The sequence below is a fragment of the Neoarius graeffei genome, chromosome 28 (genome assembly GCF_027579695.1).
Source record: "Neoarius graeffei isolate fNeoGra1 chromosome 28, fNeoGra1.pri, whole genome shotgun sequence".
Classification (NCBI taxonomy): Eukaryota; Metazoa; Chordata; class Actinopteri; order Siluriformes; family Ariidae; genus Neoarius; species Neoarius graeffei.
In genome coordinates this window covers 11325655-11346297 of record NC_083596.1, presented here as the reverse complement: position 1 = coordinate 11346297, position 20643 = coordinate 11325655, and the positions used below count along the sequence as shown (strand labels likewise).

The 20643-nt window shown below is 40.6% G+C and overlaps 1 protein-coding gene across 4 annotated transcripts in view; it reads left to right on the top strand.

Annotated features, from left to right (window-relative positions):
• traf2b (Tnf receptor-associated factor 2b) overlaps positions 1-16314 on the top strand; it is an 85960-nt gene extending 69646 nt beyond the window's left edge. For all 4 annotated transcript variants that reach the window (XM_060912832.1, XM_060912835.1, XM_060912834.1 and 1 more), the window contains 3 exons: positions 4914-5091; positions 8335-8483; positions 11538-16314. In XM_060912832.1, coding sequence (XP_060768815.1) covers positions 4914-5091; positions 8335-8483; positions 11538-11756 — 546 coding nt within the window. In that variant the 3' untranslated portion in view covers positions 11757-16314. The remainder of the gene's footprint in view (positions 1-4913; positions 5092-8334; positions 8484-11537) is intronic.
• Positions 16315-20643: the final 4329 nt, after the last annotated feature.

Genomic DNA, 20643 nt, shown 5'->3' with positions numbered 1-20643 from the left:
ACGGGTCGTGCACATCGGACAAATCTAAGACAGCTTTGCTAAGCCGGCTCGTTAAGTTTGATTTTTCTTTTCGTGCAGTGGAGATGATTTTTCCCTTGTGTTCCTCGTGTCGTTTGGCCGCTCCTGACGAGTCTTTCTCTAGGTAACAACTCGAAACGACACTTAATGCTATGACTGATCGGTGTAAACCGGTTTTTATTTACATCATGACCACTGACTGGTGAAGTGAATAGCATTGATTGTTTATTTAATTACAATGGCACCTGTTAAAGGGGTTGGATAGACTGTATTGGGCAGCAAGAGAACAGTCAGTTTCCGAAGTTGATGTGTTGGAAACAGGAAGAATGGGAAAGTGTAAGTGTGCGACTTTGACAAGGGCCAAATTGTGATGGTAGATGAGTGGGTCTGAGCATCAACAAAATGGTACACCTTGTGGGGTGTTCCTGGTGCGGAGTGGTTAGTACTAGGGCTGTAACGATATGCATATCGAAATCGCGATACGCAGAGCCATGATCCGTATCGCGATACAAGAAGGCAGAATCGCGGTACACCCTTTCAAACTTCTCCTCAGCCCAAAAACAGAGGCGCTTCCAAACTTCAATTTATGAATACTTTACTTTTTATTTAAATTACATTTTAAACTTACTTAAATTACTTTTTTTTTTAATATCTATTAGTAAGTCGTTTTTTCGCCGACCTGCGACAATCTTCTGCGAGTCACACAACGTCCACACTCACCACTGGCAGAGCATTCGTTCCTTTTAAGCGGTCGCCATTCTGGTTGCGACGCGGGGAGCGAATCTGTAAACAAGCAGCTCATTGGCTGGCTAGGTGTGCCACAAGCCAATCACAATCACTTGACCGGAAAGGCATGCAGTGTTGCCAGATTGGGCAGGTTTAAGTGCTTTTTGGCTGGTTTTGAACATATTTTGGGGTGGAAAACGTTAGCAATATCTGGCAACACTGAAGGCATGTCTGCTTGGGCGGAAGCCTTCTGCGGCAGTTACATTTTGACACGCGAGCAACGTTTCACTATAAAAATTCCGTAATTTCCATCTGTTTTCCGCGATCACAGAAAATCATTGGCCCTATGAGAGTGAGACAGTGAGAGAGCCACCCCCCCAAAAAAAAATCTTAACGGATTTACACGATTTGGAAAAATGACTTTTTCAGAACCGAAAAAAACAGAACTTCCGGCTCAACAGTATTATTTTGAGAAATAAAATAATCTTTGGATATACATTTGTTCATTTTTGCATACATATTACTCATTCTCTGCAGTGGTCTGAATTATTTGTTATTAAATAGTTAATGTAAGTAAGTAAATGTTAATAAGTCAAATTTACTACTTTAAAAAAACATATTTTTAAAAAAACGTGGGCGTATCGAATCGTGGGTCAAAAATCGTGATACGAATCGAATCGTGAGTTGGGTGTATCGTTACAGCCCTAGTTAGTACCTACCAAAAGTGGTCCAAGGATCTGAAGGACAACCAGTGACCGGGTTATGGGTGTCGAAGGCTCATTTGTTGATTTCACATGGGAAGAAAAGCTACTGTAGAACAAACTGCTGAGAAAGTGAATGCTGACACCTTTTTGTTTTAGCCAGCATTAGCTTTTTTTCAGTAGTTTGTGCTGCAGTAGCTCTGATGTGGGATTGGACCGTATGGGCTAGCCTTTGTGACTCAGTGAGCCTTCGACGCTTATGACCCGTTCACTGGTTGTCCTTTGGATCCTTGGACAACTTTTGGTAGGTACTAACCACCTGCATACTGGGAACACCCTACAAAATGTACCATTTTGTTGACGCTCGGACCCAGTCATCTACCCATCACAATTTTGTCAAAGTCACTCAGATCCTTACACTCGCCCATTTTTTCCTGCTTTCAACACCTCACCCTTCAAGAACTAACTGTCCTCTTCCTGCCTAATATAGCCCACCCCTTCACAGGTGCAATTGTAATGAGATAATGTTATTCGTTTCACCTGTCCGTGGGTTTGATCGTTGTAAGTGCTTCAGTCTACAGTGCTCAGCGTAAATGAGTGCACCCCCTTTGAAAAGTAACATTTTAAACAATCTCTCAATGAACACAAACAATTTCCAAAATGTTGACAAGTTTAATATAACATCTGTTTAACTTATAACGTGAAAGTAAGGTTAATAATATAAACTTGGATTACACGTTTTTTCAGTTTTACTCAAATTAGGGTGGTACAAAAATGAGTACACCCCACAACAAAAACGACTACATCTAGTACTTTGTATGGCCTTCGTGATTTTTAACGACAGCACCAAGTCTTCTAGGCATGGAATGAACAAGTTATCGACATTTTGCAACATCAATCTTTTTCCATTCTTCAACAATGACCTCTTTCAGTGACTGGATGCTGGATGGAGAGTGATGCTCAACTTGTCTCTTCAGAATTCCCCAAAGAAAATAATTTCTTTACACTACAAAGGTGAAGGCTACAAGAAGATCAGCAAAGCTTTACTGATCAGTCAGAATACTGTAGCAAAAGTGGTACAAAAATTTAAGAAAGGTGGAACTGCAACCATCTCACAGAGACGTCCAGGTCGTCCACGGAAGTTAACACCTGGACAGGAGCGTCTTCTGATGAGAAGGGTTGAAGAAAATCGGCATGCAAGTTCACTGCAGTTATCTAAAGAAGTAGAAAGCCAAACTGGGGTGCCTATTTCCCGTGACACAATACGGCGTACACTGCAGAGGAATGGCATGGATGCCGTCCACGAAAGAAGCCTCTCCTAAAGCCCAGGCACAAAAAAGCCCACCTAGAGTTTGCCAGTGCCCATGCTGACAAAGATGAAGACTACTGGGACTCTATACTCTGGCGTGATGAGACCAAGATAAATGTTTTTGGAACTGATGGCTTCAAAACTGTATGTATGGCATTGCAAAGGTGAGGAATACAAAGAAAAATGCATGGTGCCTACAGTGAAACATGGTGGTGGCAGTGTCCTTATGTGGGGCTGCATGAGTGCTGCTGGTGTCGGGGAGCTGCATTTCATTGATGGCATCATGAATTCACAGACGTATTGCTCTATACTGAAAGAGAAGATGCTACAATCACTCCGTGCCCTTGGTCGTCGTGCACTTTCCCAACATGACAATGATCCTAAAAACACATCTAAGGCCACTGTTGGATTTCTGAAGAAGAACAGGGTGAAAGTGATTCAGTGGCCAAGTATGTCTCCTGATCTGAACCCAATCGAACACCTATGGGGAATTCTGAAGAGACAAGTTGAGCATCACTCTCCATCCAGCATCCAGTCACTAAAAGAGGTCATTGTTGGAAGAATGGAAAAAGATTGATGTTGCAAAATGTCGCCAACTTGTTCATTCCATGCCTAGAAGACTTGGTGCTGTCATTAAAAATCATGGAGGCCATACAAAGTACTAGATGTAGTAGTTTTTGTTGTGGGGTGTACTCATTTTTGCACCACCCTAATTTGAGTAAAACTGAAAAAATGTGTAATCCAAGTTATATTATTAACCTTACTTTCATATTATAAGTTAAACAGATGTTATGTTAAACTTGTCAACATTTTGGAAATTGTTTGTGTTCATTGAGATGTTTAAAATGTTACTTTTCAAAGGGGGTGCACTCATTTACGCTGAGCACTTTATTTTTAAATAGTAACAATGGGCAGGTATGTTTTTTAAAAAAAAAAATCGAAACACCAGCAGGCCCTTTTCAGCGCCATCAACAGATCCTAGTGGTTGGCTTTCGGTGCAGATACGTGCAGCTTCTTTTCGGTTGGAGCTTACGTAGTTTCCGACATTCGTGACCATTCTTAGAAATCCAGCATGTTGATACAAGGCGCTTTCATGATTGGCAGAAGAGCCAGCGCTGTCTCTGCCAGATGTTTCATCACCCATCACCTTCATCTTTTAACAGGTGTTTCCATTTTTTTTTGTTGTTGCTGTATTGCGTGTTCTCTGCAAAGGAATATTAGCTACACTGTTCTAAATGGTTACTAAATACCAGGATATAAAAAACTATGTGAAGTTTTAACCTTGGTTCAGAAAGATTTGGACTTAAAGTGGGTAATACACTACCGTTCAAAAGTTCGGGGTCACTTTGAAATGTCCTTATTTTTGAAAGAAAAGCACTGTTCTTTTCAATGAAGATCACTTTAAACTAATCAGAAATCCACTCTATACATTGCTAATGTGGTAAATGTCTGGTTTTTGGTGCAATATCTCCATAGGTGTATAGAGGCCCATTTCCAGCAACTCTCACTCCAGTGTTCTAATGGTACAGTGTGTTTGCTCATTGCCTCAGAAGGCTAATGGATGATTAGAAAACCCTTGTACAATCATGTTAGCACAGCTGAAAACAGTTGAGCTCTTTAGAGAAGCTATAAAACTGACCTTCCTTTGAGCAGATTGAGTTTCTGGAGCATCACATTTGTGGGGTCGATTAAATGCTCAAAATGGCCAGAAAAATGTCTCGACTATATTTTCTATTCGTTTTACATCTTATGGTGGTAAATAAAAGTGTGACTTTTCATGGAAAACACAAAATTGTCTGTGTGACCCCAAACTTTTGAACGGTAGTGTATGTTCTACAGAACAGTCTGTAAATCCATACATATTTACATTAATTTTTAGAGATAAGTTGTTTTATAAAGAATAATGTAAAATTATGGACAGCTATACTCTTAGAAAAAGGGTTTCATCAAGCAGCCTAAAGTGGGTTTTTTTTTTTGTTTTTGTTTTTTTCCTTCTTTTTAGGCAGGATTCTAAGTAGAACTCCTCCTCCTCTTAGGAAGCCAAGAACCCTTAAGGGAAACCTTTTTTCTAAGAATGTATGTATTCTAGTCAGAATTTCAGTCTGACGTGTGTGTGTGTGTGTGTGTGTGTGTGTGTGTGTGTGCGCGTGTGTGTGCAGGTGCGTCAGTTGGAACGGACGTTAAACATGCGAGATCTGCAACTGAACGAATCTGAGCAGAATTTACGAGAGCTGCAGTTTTGCACATACGACGGAGTGTTCATTTGGAAAATTTCTGATTTCTCGCGCCGCAGGCAAGACGCGCTGGCTGGTCGCGCCCCCGCCATGTTTTCACCAGGTACATGCATGCGTCATTTATTGAATTAACCACTCGTAAAACTGAAATGACTACAGTTTTGCTATTCATTTTCCACTTGATTCATTGCCTTTCACATCTTTTATGATGTTTAATTTGAACTGTTACTTTTAGTTTTGTTTTCACCGTTGGGTAAATTCCAGGCCATTCCCCACACGGCGCTTTCTCTTTCAAAATGCCTGGGGTTGTCCAAGTCAAATGACCACATGATGTCTGAGAATGAATTAGAGAGTCATAGACCTGCTCCTGCAGGGTTTTTTTTTTTTTAAAACAACTGTTTTTGGAAAAATTTCTAATGAACTTATTGGTCCAAGTCTCTAAAATATGAACTGTAATAAATGTGTTTGAGTTCAGTGGCAACATTTAGCCTGCTTTCTTTTGGGCCGTGTTAAGTAGGAATGTGAATAAAATTTGCATGGCAAAATCCAATTTTATCATCCAACACTGTCTCCGCCTGTGGGCTGTGGCTAGACTTTGCTCTGCTGGTCTAGAATGGAGAAGTATGGTGCCTCCTTGCCTCTACTAGCCTGAGTGTACACCTTGGGCAAGTGTTAAGGCCAATTTATGCTGACAACGCAGTCCTCGCAGATGGTGTCGCAGATGACGTCTGCGTAGCCCCCCCCCCCTTCGCAGACGCTCTGCGCGCACCTCCCAAAAATTGTGACCACCGCAGAAGCCTCACAGACAGCATCGCAGACAAGAGGGCTCTGATTGGTCCACTCTACATCCGCTGTACACGCACTTCCACTTCCCTACTTTCCCGGTTTGGTTTGTTTTCACTACCGCCATTTTTAAAAACACGAGCGAAGATGGAGCAGCACAAAGAGCGGTTGATCGAGGAAGTACGTACATCTATACGACTCCAGTTCTAGTCATTATAAGTAACCGGAGGATAAACACTCCACTAACCACACCCACCAACTACTCCTAGCGGTTTCGCGACTTCGCGCCCCCTTGCGTTGTGGCGGTGAATAACATCGCGCACGCCTATTACTCCCCGCTCAACGATAAATTACAACTGTCTGCGAAAAGCTATCTGCGAAAGCCTTGTCGCAAGAGCATGCAGAGGCCCTTAGTCCACCCCTGACAAACCCCCTTTTAGCTTTTAGAGCTAGCGATAATGTAGCTATGCAGTCCGGTTAGTCAAATGACTTTCTGTGGATTTGCCTGCCAAGTTGCCATCACCTTGTCCACAGCTAACGTTAACACATAGCTAGTTAACGTGGACACTGTTTGTTAGTTAACATGTAAAAATGGAGTTACGCTAACATGAATAACGTTAACTTATCTGAAGTCCTTTCAGAAATGTGTTTTAGCATAATCTTGCCAATTAAACAGAATGTAGAAATCTTTCTTTTCTAGTAACGTTAGCTACCCAATATGATTTCAAATTTGAAAAGAGTTTGCTAGCATGTCAGGTGGAGCTTCACTGACTAGCTAGCTTAACGTTAAACCACCATGATGGCACAGCATGCGTTCATTTTGTGAATTCACATTTCTGTCTTTGGTAACGGCGTTAGGTTTTGTAAACGTTGTGGCAATAATACAACAATGTGATGACAGAAAATGCACTTTTAATACTTAAGTATTTTTAAAAGCAAGTACTTCAGTACTTAAGTAAAAATTTGACTGGACAACTTTCACTTGTATCGGAGTAACATTTTGATCAGTGGGATCTGTACTTTGACTCAAGTAATGAAGTTGTGTACTTTGTCCACCTCTGACTAGTGATGGTGTCACAAATAAAAACGCCCTCTTCCAATTTGCCCTAAGCCAGCATGGAAGAGTAGGCTGATGAAACTAATATGAAGGGGAAAAAAATCCAATTTGCTTAAATGTGAATAAGGGATTTTCTTCCAGTAGTCTTACTTTTCACCTTGACCACCAAAATTTGTGAACCTTAGAACTTTGAAAATGGGATGGCAGACCACGCTGGTTAATATTATTTGGGAACGTTAATTTTAAAGGTGACATGTTGTATCACTTTTCCACAAGTTAAAACAGTTCCCTGAGGTCTTAATGAAATGTCTGCGACGTGCTTTGTTCAAAATATCCCAAGGATAAAGCGCCACAGCACTCTTCTCACCCTATTTAAACAGCGCTGTTCGAAATGGCTGATTTGAGTGACCGTTCCTTTAAAGGAGAACTGAAGGCACATTTTTTTTAATCAAAATTCTATTTCTCATTTTATTAAATATAGGAATACGTTTTTGATAGCTATTTTGTTATGAACAAGTTATGAGTGTTTGAAATATGCTCTGTATTATATCAGTCCATATGTCGAAGCAATGGCCGTAAACGAGATTCGTTGCGACCTGTGCGAGACATCGTAGGACGGAAGTAAAACGTACAGCGGAAATCAAAGTGACTGACATCGTCAAAACACGCGCGCCGTCTTTCGAATGCTGACGTAATCGAGCTGGAAGTTTTGTTCGTTTTGATAGCAATCAGGAAAGTTTGAAAAAAGTAGGCAGTAATCATCATTTAAACTCGTTTTTGTGCAATATTTCGTTTGGAAAACAGTTTTCAAAATGGTGGCGCTGACACTTGACGTTTCGAAGTCTCGCACAAGTCTCGTGAAGATCGCGCGGATAAGCGACGCCTGCCGTGGACCGAACGAACTAAATTCAACATGGCTACAAACCGAATAGGCCGATAAGTTTAATATTTAATTGCAATTAGTTGCCAATACGAGTCACGATATAAGGTTACGAAAACCGAAAACGTAATTGAATAACACGCTAATTAAGAAATCAAGCAAGTTTAAAAACGACTTCAGTTCTCCTTTGAATGATAATGAGCCACTGTTCACCCCACCCCCTCTTCTGACAGCCAATCAGGTCGCACTGAGCATCACGAGTGTTTGTTCTCAAAGGGCAGTTCTCAAGCTATGAGGGGGCGGGATTAGTCTAATGAGCGCCACTTGTGATGTAGGAAGGGGAGCCAAATTTGAGCGGCTTGTTGAAACGCAACACGCGTTTTCTGAAACGGGCAGCACAAAAGAAACTGACTGGGTGTCTTGCGTCTGTCTGTGGTTTAGTAGGCTCCAGATACCCGAATGTATTTGCACAAGTGGTGAAAGTGTTGTTTTTTTTGTTTGTTTTTTTTAAATATGTCCCCTTTTAATATTGATAACAATGAAAGAGCTGTATGTATTCGCTGCGTGCTGCCTCTTGTGTTCTGTAGAGTACTTTATTATTCATTTATTATTTGTGTGTGTTCCAGCGTTCTACTCCAGTAAATACGGCTATAAGATGTGCTTAAGGCTGTACCTGAATGGAGATGGTTCCGGCAGAGGCACTCACCTCTCCCTGTTCTTTGTGGTGATGAGGGGGAAATACGACGCTCTGCTCAAGTGGCCTTTCAGCCAGAAGGTAAGCGCATGTTCTTCACCTGCTTTCTGACTAGCCTGGGAAATCCCATGCTGCTTTGCACAATCGTTCCGATCTGAAAAGAGAGCATGGAAACTATGGTCTAAAGCAGGGGTGCCCAAATTGATCCATAAAGGGCCATGTGGCTGCAGGTTTTCATTCCAGCCATGCAGCAGCACACCTGATTTGGCTTATTCAATCAACTGACACACCCACCCTTTAATCAAGGGTGGGTGTGGCTGCAAGTATTTGACTGTGTGAAGACAGTTCAGTTGATTGAATGAGCCAAATCAGGTGTGCTGCTGCATGGCTGGAATGAAAACCTGCAGCCACATGGCCCTTTATGGATCAATTTGGGCACCCCTGGTCTAAAGGCTCGCCTGAGTTAGGGAGCCAATCAGAGAGTGGGGAGGGGTGGAAAGACAGTGACGCGTACTACTCGACAAACGGAAGCTTGTAGTTTATTTGGAACTGTTTACGGATCACATTTAACATGGCGGCGAGCGATACGAACCAAACTTTCGATCAAGCTTTAGACACTGTTCTGAATAGTTCAGAGCGAAAGTTTGTTTTCAAAAAAAGAACAGCATTTGGAGTTACAGTCTTTCGTTGACACGAAGACAGATGCCTTTGCCTTGCTCCCGACAGGGTTTGGTAAAAGTCTCATTTACCAACTAGCCCCCTTAGTGGCTCAGCAGATGGGGTTTAGCCAAACCCCGGTCGTTGCGGTAGTCTCGCCATTGACTGCCTTGGTGGAAGACCAGGTAAAGGAGGCAGGCGATCTCGGGATTTCTGCGGCACAGCTTGGTCCAGAGCAGGAAAATGCTATCAAGAGTTGCCTCTTCGTCGCTCTAACTATGTCACCGGGTACAACTGCCATGATTGGCCATGGGCTACGTATACGCCAAATGATAGACATTCGCAACGTCCAATAAACGGCCGTTGACAATCGTAAACCTCCCCTACGAGAAATTCAATAGGCGGATTCCAGACCATATTTCACTTGTGATATGGTCTGATGTTAACCAGACTACTTTCTGACCGCTCTTGTCTTTCTTTCACGTTGACTCGACCTTCTGCCTCGTTGCTGTCCTTCACTGTCGGAGCAGACCCAAACTGACTCCCTTATCCTCGATTATAATTTTACACTACATTCTGAACAATTTTGAAATGAGTTGTCGGTTCACTGTATTAACTGACTCATCAACAGCTGTAATCAGTAATTACGGTCATTAAAGCAATTTGGTGTAATGTAGCAGACAGTCAGCTAATTAATTGGTTTATTGCGACAGTGTGAATGGGCTAGGTTAGAGATTAATTATGTTTTTATTTTAAAGTTGAACGTGTACAAACGGTCACATGGCATGCTGATGGCATGCATTCACTTGTATATAATTAGAGGTAGAAGGGTGGGGTGTTTAACTAGTAGGTTGCGTTTCGAGCAAGTCTCAACCCATAAAATGCCTGGGTTTGTTTTGTCAGCATTAACACCAGCATTGGTGTGTTTTCATATCCTTTAGTGCACAGCTCGAAGTGTCCAGTACCTCTTTTTAACAGAAGTTTCTGTTAGCTGGATACAGCTTTAGAATTGACCCTCATCTTTGGGAAGCCATGACCTAAAGGTTAGAGAAACAGCTTTGGGAACAAAAGGTTGCCAGTTCCATTCCCTGGACCAGCAGGAATGGCTGAAGTGCCCTTGAGCAAGGCACCAAACCCCCAACTAGGTGCTGTACGTTGCTCTGGATAAGAGCGTCTGCTAAATGCCTGTAATGTAATGCAATCTTTGTTTGCATTGCATCGTGATTTATGATAAATGTGGATAAAAGCTGTATTCCGTTCATGTGAATTACTCAAACATGTATATTACAGCATTTACAACACCAGCACTTATCCATAAGCCTCGGTCACAACCGGCCGTACGTGCTCCTACGGCCGGTCTACGTGCAAGAAACGCACGGAGGGCGCGCGTGTGACGTGCTGATTTTCGAGCCGTAGACTGGCCGCAGACCGGCCGCAGAGGTTCTTTGTCATGTCAAACAATCTCTACGGGCGCTTACGGTTTTTTCAGGTTGCAAGACAAACTTACGGCCAAACTTACGGTCTTTCTCCATGAACAAAAAAAACGCAGCGATTTGGGGAAACGCCAAAAATCACACGGCCAAAAAAATCGTACATCCGGTTGTGACCTAGGCTTTATGCATATGTTGTGCTGTCCTTCTCGGCATATGTTTTGTAACGTATTCTAATATGTTCTGTAAACCGGACATTTTAAGGCTACGTTCACACTACAGCTCGCGATGGGTCAAAAGTCAAGGTCCTTCCCGCACCATTCATGGCGCATTTGGTGGCGCCGATCTTCGTTTCGTAGCCCTCGGCCTCTCGTTTATATTACATAGCTCGGGTTACAGTGGGGGGTCTAGTCCTCTGGTAACCGCGAGAGTTTGACTTCCGACTCGCATCTGTATTGCAGCGTGCCTTGCCAGATGGCAGTAGGCACCGTTTTTATGATGGTCTTTGGTATGACCCGACCGCGAGTAGAACTCGTGATCTCCTGATCGAGAGGCGGACACGCAAACCACTAGGCCAGTCGCCGGCCAAAGCTCGCGATGGGTTATCGATGAAAATGAGGCGTTTGATGCCGACGCTTCTTCAAGCTTCGGGAAGTATTCCCAAACCTATCTGCAAGTATTCGCCGCTTAGTTTGCGGACAAAAATATCGCCAACATGTTTCAGTGCGTGCATTGCATTGAACATTTTCAGGATGTTTTTGCCCATTCAAGAGGCGAAGACGGACCAAAAAAACCCAACTTGCAGTGAAGGAACTCTTCAACACGATTGGTGGCGATGCGACCAGTTTTTCATCACCAAGTATTCACAAACTCCTCACGAGCCGTCATGTGACCAGGCCCTAACATGTACTGGTTAAATAGATGCTCTTATGTACATGATGTGCTTGCAAGAAGGGGGGAAATCCCAAGAAATGAAGATTTTTACAAAATCTAACTTGCTTCTAACACGTTCCACCATTTTGAGCAATGAATATTTTCTTTCTCTCAGGTGACTCTGATGCTTTTGGATCAAAATAACCGGGAGCACATCATCGACGCTTTCAGACCTGATATCAGCTCCACGTCTTTCCAAAGACCCATCAGTGAGATGAACATCGCCAGCGGCTGCCCACTCTTCTGCCCCCTGGCCAAGCTGGCAGGGAAGAGCTCCTACGTCCGAGATGACACAATTTTCATCAAGGCCATCGTAGATCTCACTGGGCTTTAAAGCTTATAGCATATAAAAGCTCCCTGATTTGAGTATAGACGTGGAAAATAAGAATAAACTCCTTGCTCAACTAACTAGATAGACTGTATCATAATGCCACGGTCCCTGAGCACATCATGAGCATATATTGTAATGAGGGGCTGATAAGTGGCACTATAATGATTTTATATCTTAATATAAAAATATGAGAAGTCTGTGAAAGACTTTGTCATATATATATTTTTTTTAAATATATATATACATATGCTTAAAATCATACATCCTAAGCTGTAATTTAAAATATTCATATGTTGAACTATTATTATTAATGAAAATATTCAATATCTATATGCTAAATGATGCATATATTATCAAATGCAGTGCAAGATGATGACAAAAAAAATTGCGCTGTAGAAAAATAATATAACTACAGAGTGTCCGTTAAGTCAGGAACGAGTGAGAGTAAAATTGCAGAGAGTTATTATTTACAAAATAAGCTGTCAGTCAGATGCATAACTGTCTGTTTTATGTGTAGTGTTTTTTTTTTTTTCCTCTTCATCCCAGTATATTCTCATTGGTTCTTGACCTTCCAGACACCCTGTATATGTATTTAAAAAAAAAAATCTTTAAAAAAAAATAAAGGGCGAGAAAGAAAGGGGGAGGGAGAGAGCGAGCAAGACGGAGGCTAAATATGAGTGATTTTTTTAAAATTTGGTTTTCAGTAAGTCGAAAGAAATTGAAATGAGATGATGGTGAGAGATTTCACCCAATGCTTGCAATCTTGCAAATCCACCATATCCTTATTTCCTCACCTTATTTTGTACTTTTGTTAGTGTGGGTTTTTTTTTGTGTTTGTTTGTTTTATGCAGGCTTGGGGTTTGCATGAAAGCACATAACAGAGCTGCGGATATGTCAAGGTTTCCCAAACCCGTGGAAAACAAACTTGCACGTTTAAGATGCATCTAGCCCAAGCATCTGTTTTCTCTAAATTAAAGTGCATGTGGTGTGGGAATGGACGTGGATTGAGCAGGGTGAGGCTGTAACGATCAGAACGAGAAGTAAAGGTTGACAAGGGTGCCTAAAGTTTCGCTTCAAATGTTAATATTTAATCAGGATCCTGGGAAGCTTTTCAGGAGTAAAAAATTTTTTATATACACTACCGTTCAAAAGTTTGGGGTCACTTTGAAATGTCCTTATTTTTGAAAGAAAAGCACTGTTCTTTTCAATGACGATCACTTTAAACTAATCAGAAATCCACTCTATACATTGCTAATGTGCTAAATGACTATTCTAGCTGCAAATGTCTGGTTTTTGGTGCAATATCTCCATAGGTGTATAGAGGCCCATTTCCAGCAACTCTCACTCCAGTGTTCTAATGGTACAGTGTGTTTGCTCATTGCCTCAGAAGGCTAATGGATGATTAGAAAACCCTTGTACAATCATGTTAGCACAGCTGAAAACAGTTGAGCTCTTTAGAGAAGCTATAAAACTGACCTTCCTTTGAGCAGATTGAGTTTCTGGAGCATCACATTTGTGGGGTCGATTAAATGCTCAAAATGGCCAGAAAAATTTCTCGACTATATTTTCTATTCATTTTACAACTTATGGTGGTGAATAAAAGTGTGACTTTTCATGGAAAACACAAAATTGTCTGGGTGACCCCAAACTTTTGAACGGTAGTGTACTGTATATGCTTGGGAAGTTTGAAATAAAGGATTTTTAATACGATTAAAAAAAAAAATCCCTTTATTTCAAACTTCACAAGCGACATGGAACTGTAATAATCACCCGTGTGTTTATATTGAAACAATTATTGGCCGAAGGCAAAGTGAATATTTGTGAATAATAATCTCGACTGTTATTATTCACCGAGCCTGAGATGGATAATTGTTTTAGTATAAATACACAGGTTATTTTATTTTAAAAAAACAAAAAAACATACAGGGTGTATGTTCAATTTCAAAAACTTTTGATATTTGAGATGTAAATATCCCAGAAACTATAGTCTCGGCAAATGAAACTGAACAGGCTTAATGTTGAGCAATAGAAAAATTATTCCTCAAAATTTGAATGAGAAATTCAAAGCGATGTAGAGTCCATGACCGATTTTTTTTTGCAAATTTTCAATATGTGCGCTGCCTGAGACGCAGACCAGCCTTCCTCTTTGGGATTTTTGTGACCTGTCGGTATCTGCATTGCAGTTGGTGCTTTTTTCCAAGAATTCTGGCCTAAATGCACGCGGCACTCTTGTTCGAGCGTACTCCGACACACAACACCTTTTCTTTTCCAGTGAATGGCATTTCTATCCCTAAAAAGATAAAAACAAAAAACATTCAGCACAAAATTTTGACCTGTTTCCACACGCGCTGTTAAAATTTGAGGCCAACTGAATGAGAATTGGCAAAGTTATTAGATTGTGAAATTTATTTTTTTTTTTTTGAAACACCCTGTATTTAAAAAAGAAATTATTTCAGACTTCAAAAGCAGCATGCAAGTGTAATAAAGGCACGGCGCGCTTGTCACTTACCTATGCCGAGTCACATAAAATACTTTGTTTTGAAATCTATCATTCAAATCACAATCCCACTTTACCTTTTGCATAGTTTTATACCCAGATTTGTAGCATCTTCTAGTACTTTTTTTTTCAGAACAGCGGGTTTTTTTCACAAGTTGTAATTCCTCCTCGCATATGGTGACCGTAATTGTCGGCCATTTTGCCTTTAAGTCGCTCAAGATGAAGAAATGGTCTGAATCATGTGTGTGAAGTGTGTATGCAATTTTTCTATAATCAGCTCGGTATTGCTACGGGCCATTTATTGTAATCGAGGTTGTTCGTTAAGTTATTTCTAACTTGTGTGCTATTATTTTAAGGTTTGCTTTTCAATGTCCATTTATTGATGTGTTTTCACTTTTGTAGTTCGAGTGAAATTTGAGTTCAGTTCAAGTGGTGGTCTAGTTTACAGTTATTTAGCACAAGATCCAAGAACACTCTATAACGAATACTTACTGATCACATTTAAAGATGTTTGATGGATTGGTTTTTTTTTCCTTTCCTTTTTATGGAAGTTTCTGAGATTGCGATTGTATTTCCCTACGCCGCCATGTTTGATAAAGCCCGTATGTTAGTCACCAATCCTATAATGATTATTTAACACCGCACGTACCTTGACCCAGTACACCGCTATAGCCAACGTCCAGGTTTGTTTCGTCTTTATTAAGGCGCTAAGCTTAAATTAGATCATTTTTATTATTTACAGTTTGCTAATTTGATAAAGAATGAAAAGTCAAGCGAAATTTACAAGTTTAAAGAAAGCGTTTGGTTTCGCTCTTTATTTAAATTTTTCCGAAAGAAAGGAAAACCATGTACAGCTATTTTTCGATGATTTTATTAAGCGATTTTACATTTTACGTAGGTAATTTCTGTGACTTCTTTTAAATGTAAGAAAGTGAAATAATTAAACTTGAAACAACAAAAAAAAAACAACTTGATCAATAAAACTGCAGGTGCCACTAAAAACGCACGCGATTTAAGAAGTTGGAAGATTTTTTTTTTTTTTCTTTTTTTTTGGAAACTATCCTATAAACCAAAAAATCTTGGACTGTAAATGCGGGTGCTGTCGGCGCTGGATCTTTGTCCGCGTCAATTGGTCTTTTTTCGGTCAAAGACTTTGTAGCTTTATTAGTCGAATACGTATGAAAACAGTAATATGTGATATCAGATGGACTTTGCGTAAGTTTTTAGGAATAGATTCTGCTCTTAGTCGGCGAAACACGTGTTATCAAGCAGGGCAAGAGGCCTAATCCTCCAGTTAATTAATTCCGCAAACGCGTAATTATCGAGTCAGTTGAATTTGTGATATGATCAGAAGTGACTGAAGTCATCTCTGAAGATGCCGACAATCAAAAAGGTTTGTTACGGCTTAAGTAAAAATACCCAAAGATGCCAAGGAATTATATTTTCAGACAACGTTTCAGGAATCAACAACTGATCCTTAACATGCACAGCGGCAGAAATTCCAGATTCCAGTCCCTAAGCAATCTCAAACTCCTTATAAGGGTTTTTTTTTTTTTCGATTATTGTGACCATAATCCAGAATTGTGTTAAGACTTTTTTTTTTTTTTAATTTGTGCTAAATAACCTCGATTTTTTTTTTTTTTAATTTGTGGTAAATAACCGGATACCAGTGGTCCATAGCCCAGGATGTACCTGTAGGATATAGGATTATTCACTGTATTGTAGCTTGAGAGACAGCAGAGCATGAATTAATCGCTTGTTAAACCTTGCTTGAAGTTTTCTTGAGTGACGACATAAATTGGCAAAGTTTATAGTGAAGTTAAACAGCATGACCTGGTGCAAAAGCTATGAACAGTTAGTTAGTTAGTTAGTTAGTTAGTTAGTTAGTACTGGGAACGGCTTAGTTACTGAAATGAATATAAAGGCAAGGTAGCTAAATACGTAGTTGTGATGTATTTCCAACTTGGGGAAGAAATATACAGCATCAGAAATTGATCTGATTTTATGTATTATGGCTTGAAGCATTAAATATGCTGCAGAATGCAATAAAGAATTGATTTCTTAGTCATGCCTGAGCTTTTATTTCCTGCCGAATGGCGCTTGCCTGATGGGTCTCAGCATGCAGATGCCACCACTTATTGACGCTGTGAAATAATTTCCTTGTTTGCTTCTTAATGAAGACACAGCGATTATAAAATTAGAGAAGAGGGATAGTTTTATTAAAGCTAAATGTACACACAATGTCCACTCAAAAATTCAGTTCTCATTTGCCTAAGAATGAATAAAGTATCTAAAGATATGTTTAATATACTAGATTATGTTTGAAACTTAAAGGAAAAGGCAACTTTTGTACAAAATCACCACAAATAGATAGATAAATATATAAAGTAATCGATCATGGAATTTATAGAGAAAGAACAGACCGCATAACAGTATCTTTTAACTTTTAATAATATGGGCTTGCGCTGAGCTCAGCGAAGATGCGTTCCGCCATATTGATCTACTGCGTGACGTCATGCGGCCCACCACTGAAAAGAACTCTTCAGTGCTTCATGGTAATAAGGTAAAAAAAAAAACAGTACAATCAATCTGACAGCTGACAAGGTCGGGATATAAACGAATCGAATACAAGCCACCCGCCGGGACTCCTAATCACAGTGATCTGCTTGCAGATAAAACTGAAACAATTATATTTGGCAAAAAGGAGGAAAGGCTTAGGATTGCCACTGTTCTTGAAACTAAGGGGCTTAAAGCAAAGGATACTGTCAAAAACCTTGGTGTCCTTATTGACAGCGAACTTGACTTCAACAGTCATATGACAGTGGTAAAAAAGTCTGCATTCTATCACCTAAAAAACATTTCTAAACTCAGGGGTCTCATGTCAAAACATGATCTAGAAAAACTTATTCATGCTTTCATCTCCAGTAGGGTTGATTACTGCAATAGCCTTTTCACAGGTCTTCCAAAAAAGACCATCAAAGAGCTTCAACTAATCCAAAATGCAGCAGCAAGGGTTCTTACAAGAACAAAAAGGGTAGTCCATATCACTCCAATCCTAAGGTCTCTGCACTGGCTCCCAGTGAGCTATAGAATTGACTTTAAAGCACTACTTCTTCTATTTAAAACATTAAATGGGATGGGACCCAGCTACCTACTGGATATGTTTCAATTATATGCACCAACTAGGTCTCTAAGATCACAAGAGAAAAACTTGCTAGTAATACCAGCTGTCAAAACGAAGTGTGGTGAAGCAGCCTTTAGTTGCTATGCTGCTAAGCTTTGGAACCAACTTCCAGATGAGATCAAAAATGCTCCTACTGTTGTTAGTTTTAAATCCAGGCTCAAGACAAAGCTGTTTTCAGATGCTTTCACTTGATTAATTTTTACCTAAGTAATTAATTTCCTTTAACATAATTTCTTTTAATTTTGATTTTAATGATTTTACTTTAGGCGGCACGGTGGTGTAGTGGTTAGCGCTGTCGCCTCACAGCAAGAAGGTCCTGGGTTCGAGCCCTGGGGCCGGCGAGGGCCTTTCTGTGTGGAGTTTGCATGTTCTCCCCGTGTCCCCGTGGGTTTCCTCCGGGTGCTCCGGTTTCCCCCCACAGTCCAAAGACATGCAGGTTAGGTTAACTGGTGACTCTAAATTGACCGTAGGTGTGAATGTGAGTGTGAATGGTTGTCTGTGTCTATGTGTCAGCCCTGTGATGACCTGGCGACTTGTCCAGGGTGTACCCCGCCTTTCGCCCGTAGTCAGCTGGGATAGGCTCCAGCTTGCCTGCGACCCTGTAGAAGGATAAAGCGGCTAGAGATAATGAGATGAGATGAGAGATTTTACTTTATTTTAATTTATTTTTAATCTTGGATTTTAATGATTTTACTTTTACTTTAATTCTTTGTTATACTGTGATCCTCGTAGATTTTGTCTGCGGGACGATTTTTGGTGATCCTCGTAGATTTTGTCTGCGGGACGATTTTTGGTGATCCTCGTAGATTTTGTCTGCGGGACGATTTTATTTGGTGATCCTCGTAGATTGTGTCTGCGGGACGATTTTTGGTGATCCTCGTGGAAGAGCCACGGGAAGAGCGCGCTTTGTGATCCTCGTAGATTTTGTCTGCGGGACGATTTTTGGTGATCCTCGTAGATTGTGTCTGCGGGACGATTTTATTTGGTGATCCTCGTAGATTGTGTCTGCGGGACGATTTTATTTGGTGATCCTCGTGGAAGAGCCACGGGAAGAGCGCGCTTTATGTGATCCTCGTAGATTTTGTCTGCGGGACGATTTTATTTGGTGATCCTCGTAGATTTTGTCTGCGGGACAATTTTTGGTGATCCTCGTAGATTTTGTCTGCGGGACGATTTTTGGTGATCCTCGTGGAAGAGCCACGGGAAGAGCGCGCTTTGAGTTAAACCCATAATAATAATTAATCTCGAGGCTGATTCCTTTTTTGAACTTTTATTTCATTTTATAATTTTATTTCTACTATTGTTTAATTCTTATTTTTCTTCCCCAATTACTTTATGTAATTTTATTTTCTATTGTTTACTGTTCTGCTTTTACTTCTGTAAAGCACATTGAACTGCCACTGTGTATGAAATGTGCTATATAAATAAACTTGCCTTGCCTTTGTAAACACTGTTTTCATGGGCCCAGTGACGTCACAGATCAGAGGGAGGCGCATTAACGAAAGTTCTTCTGGACACTTTGACTGTCACACTTGCTTCTTCATTTTGCACCAAAACCCAGCAGCCTTCATTATGTTTTCTTTTTCAATCTGAAAAGTGTGCTCTTATGGATTATCCTACTCCGCTACAAACCTTTTCTCCTCTGTAACTTTGTATTTTGTGCTAGAAATCTAAAGTGTGTTTGTACCGACTCGATAATGTAGAAGCCATAAAATTAAAATCTGTAACAAAGTTTGTATTTTTTTTTAAAGTGTAAGCTCTTTGCACAGTACTGTAGATGGTTGTATTTTGAAACTCTGCCATATTGAACTAGAGACAAAAGGTTTAAGTTTGACTTCTTCAAGTGTACGGTATGACGTATACTCAGATATGTAACCCCTATTAATGCTGGTATTAAAATGTTAGTCTTAACTCTGATTTATTGGTTTGTTTGTTTGTTTATTTATTTATTATAAGTCTGTTGTGTTCTTGGTATTAATAAATGGTTTAATAGCAACCCTGCATTTAACCTAAATTAATTTAACCACTGCCTGGTGTAGTGGTTAGCGCTGTCGCCTCACAGCAAGAAGGTCCGGGTTCGAGCCCCGTGGCCGGCGAGGGCCTTTCTGTGCGGAGTTTGCATGTTCGCCCCGTGTCCGCGTGGGTTTCCTCCGGGTGCTCCGGTTTCCTCCACAGTCCAAAGACATGCAGGTTAGGTTAACTGGTGACTCTAAATTGACCGTAGGTGTGAATGTGAGTGTGAATGGTTGTCTGTGTCTATGTGTCAGCCCTGTGATGACCTGGCGACTTGTCCAGGGTGTACCCCGCCTTTCGCCCGTAGTCAGCTGGGATAGGCTCCAGCTTGCCTGCGACCCTGTAGGACAGGATAAAGCGGCTAGAGATAATGAGATGAGATGAGACTGCCTTACCACCAAACTTGCTCAATCTCAACGCTGTATCTACATCATTTACGCTAAAACAGTGTGGTGGTACCGAAAGTGTATCTGGAGCCATTATGGGTTTTGAACTCTTGCTATATCGATACTGGAGACGCCTGAAAACTGTTTCTGTGAATAAAATAAATCGCACTGCTGCTTTTTTAGTGCTGCTCCATGAATGCAAAGAGTCCGTTCACAGAAGTGGAAGGGATTGGAGGGGTTTGATATCTAAGTGGCCCGTAAATCCACAAGCCTTGGTTTTGTTAGCTAACAGAAAGAACGTCAGCTAATTTTGGTACCTCCGAGGAATATCCACATGTCCCAAGGTGCTTGTCTGGAAAAACAAATCGCCATTTCATTAAAGTGTCATTAAACTTGGTAATTTTGACACAGTTTTGTTGAGGAAAAAGCTCTTTCCTAGTGCATTTTTTTTTTTAAACTGGCACAGAAATCAACTTGTGTAAGTAACCGTGAACCATGCCGATGTTTACAGCTAATGGAACTGTACAGTATACGTAACATTAACGCAAATTAAATTTTTTTTATTTTATGCAAACATCTTTTGCTACAAATATGTTGTGCCACATTACAGAATGCGTAGAAACGGCATTGAAAAGTGCCGTAAATGTCCCGTAGGGGCGCTGTTGAGGTGATTCGTTGATAGTTACTGGATCAGCCAGTGAAAACAGTGCACGCTTTAACACTTCTACGCATTCCGTAAACAGAACATCTCATCTCATCTCATTATCTCAAGCCGCTTTATCCTTCTACAGGCAAGCTGGAGCCTATCCC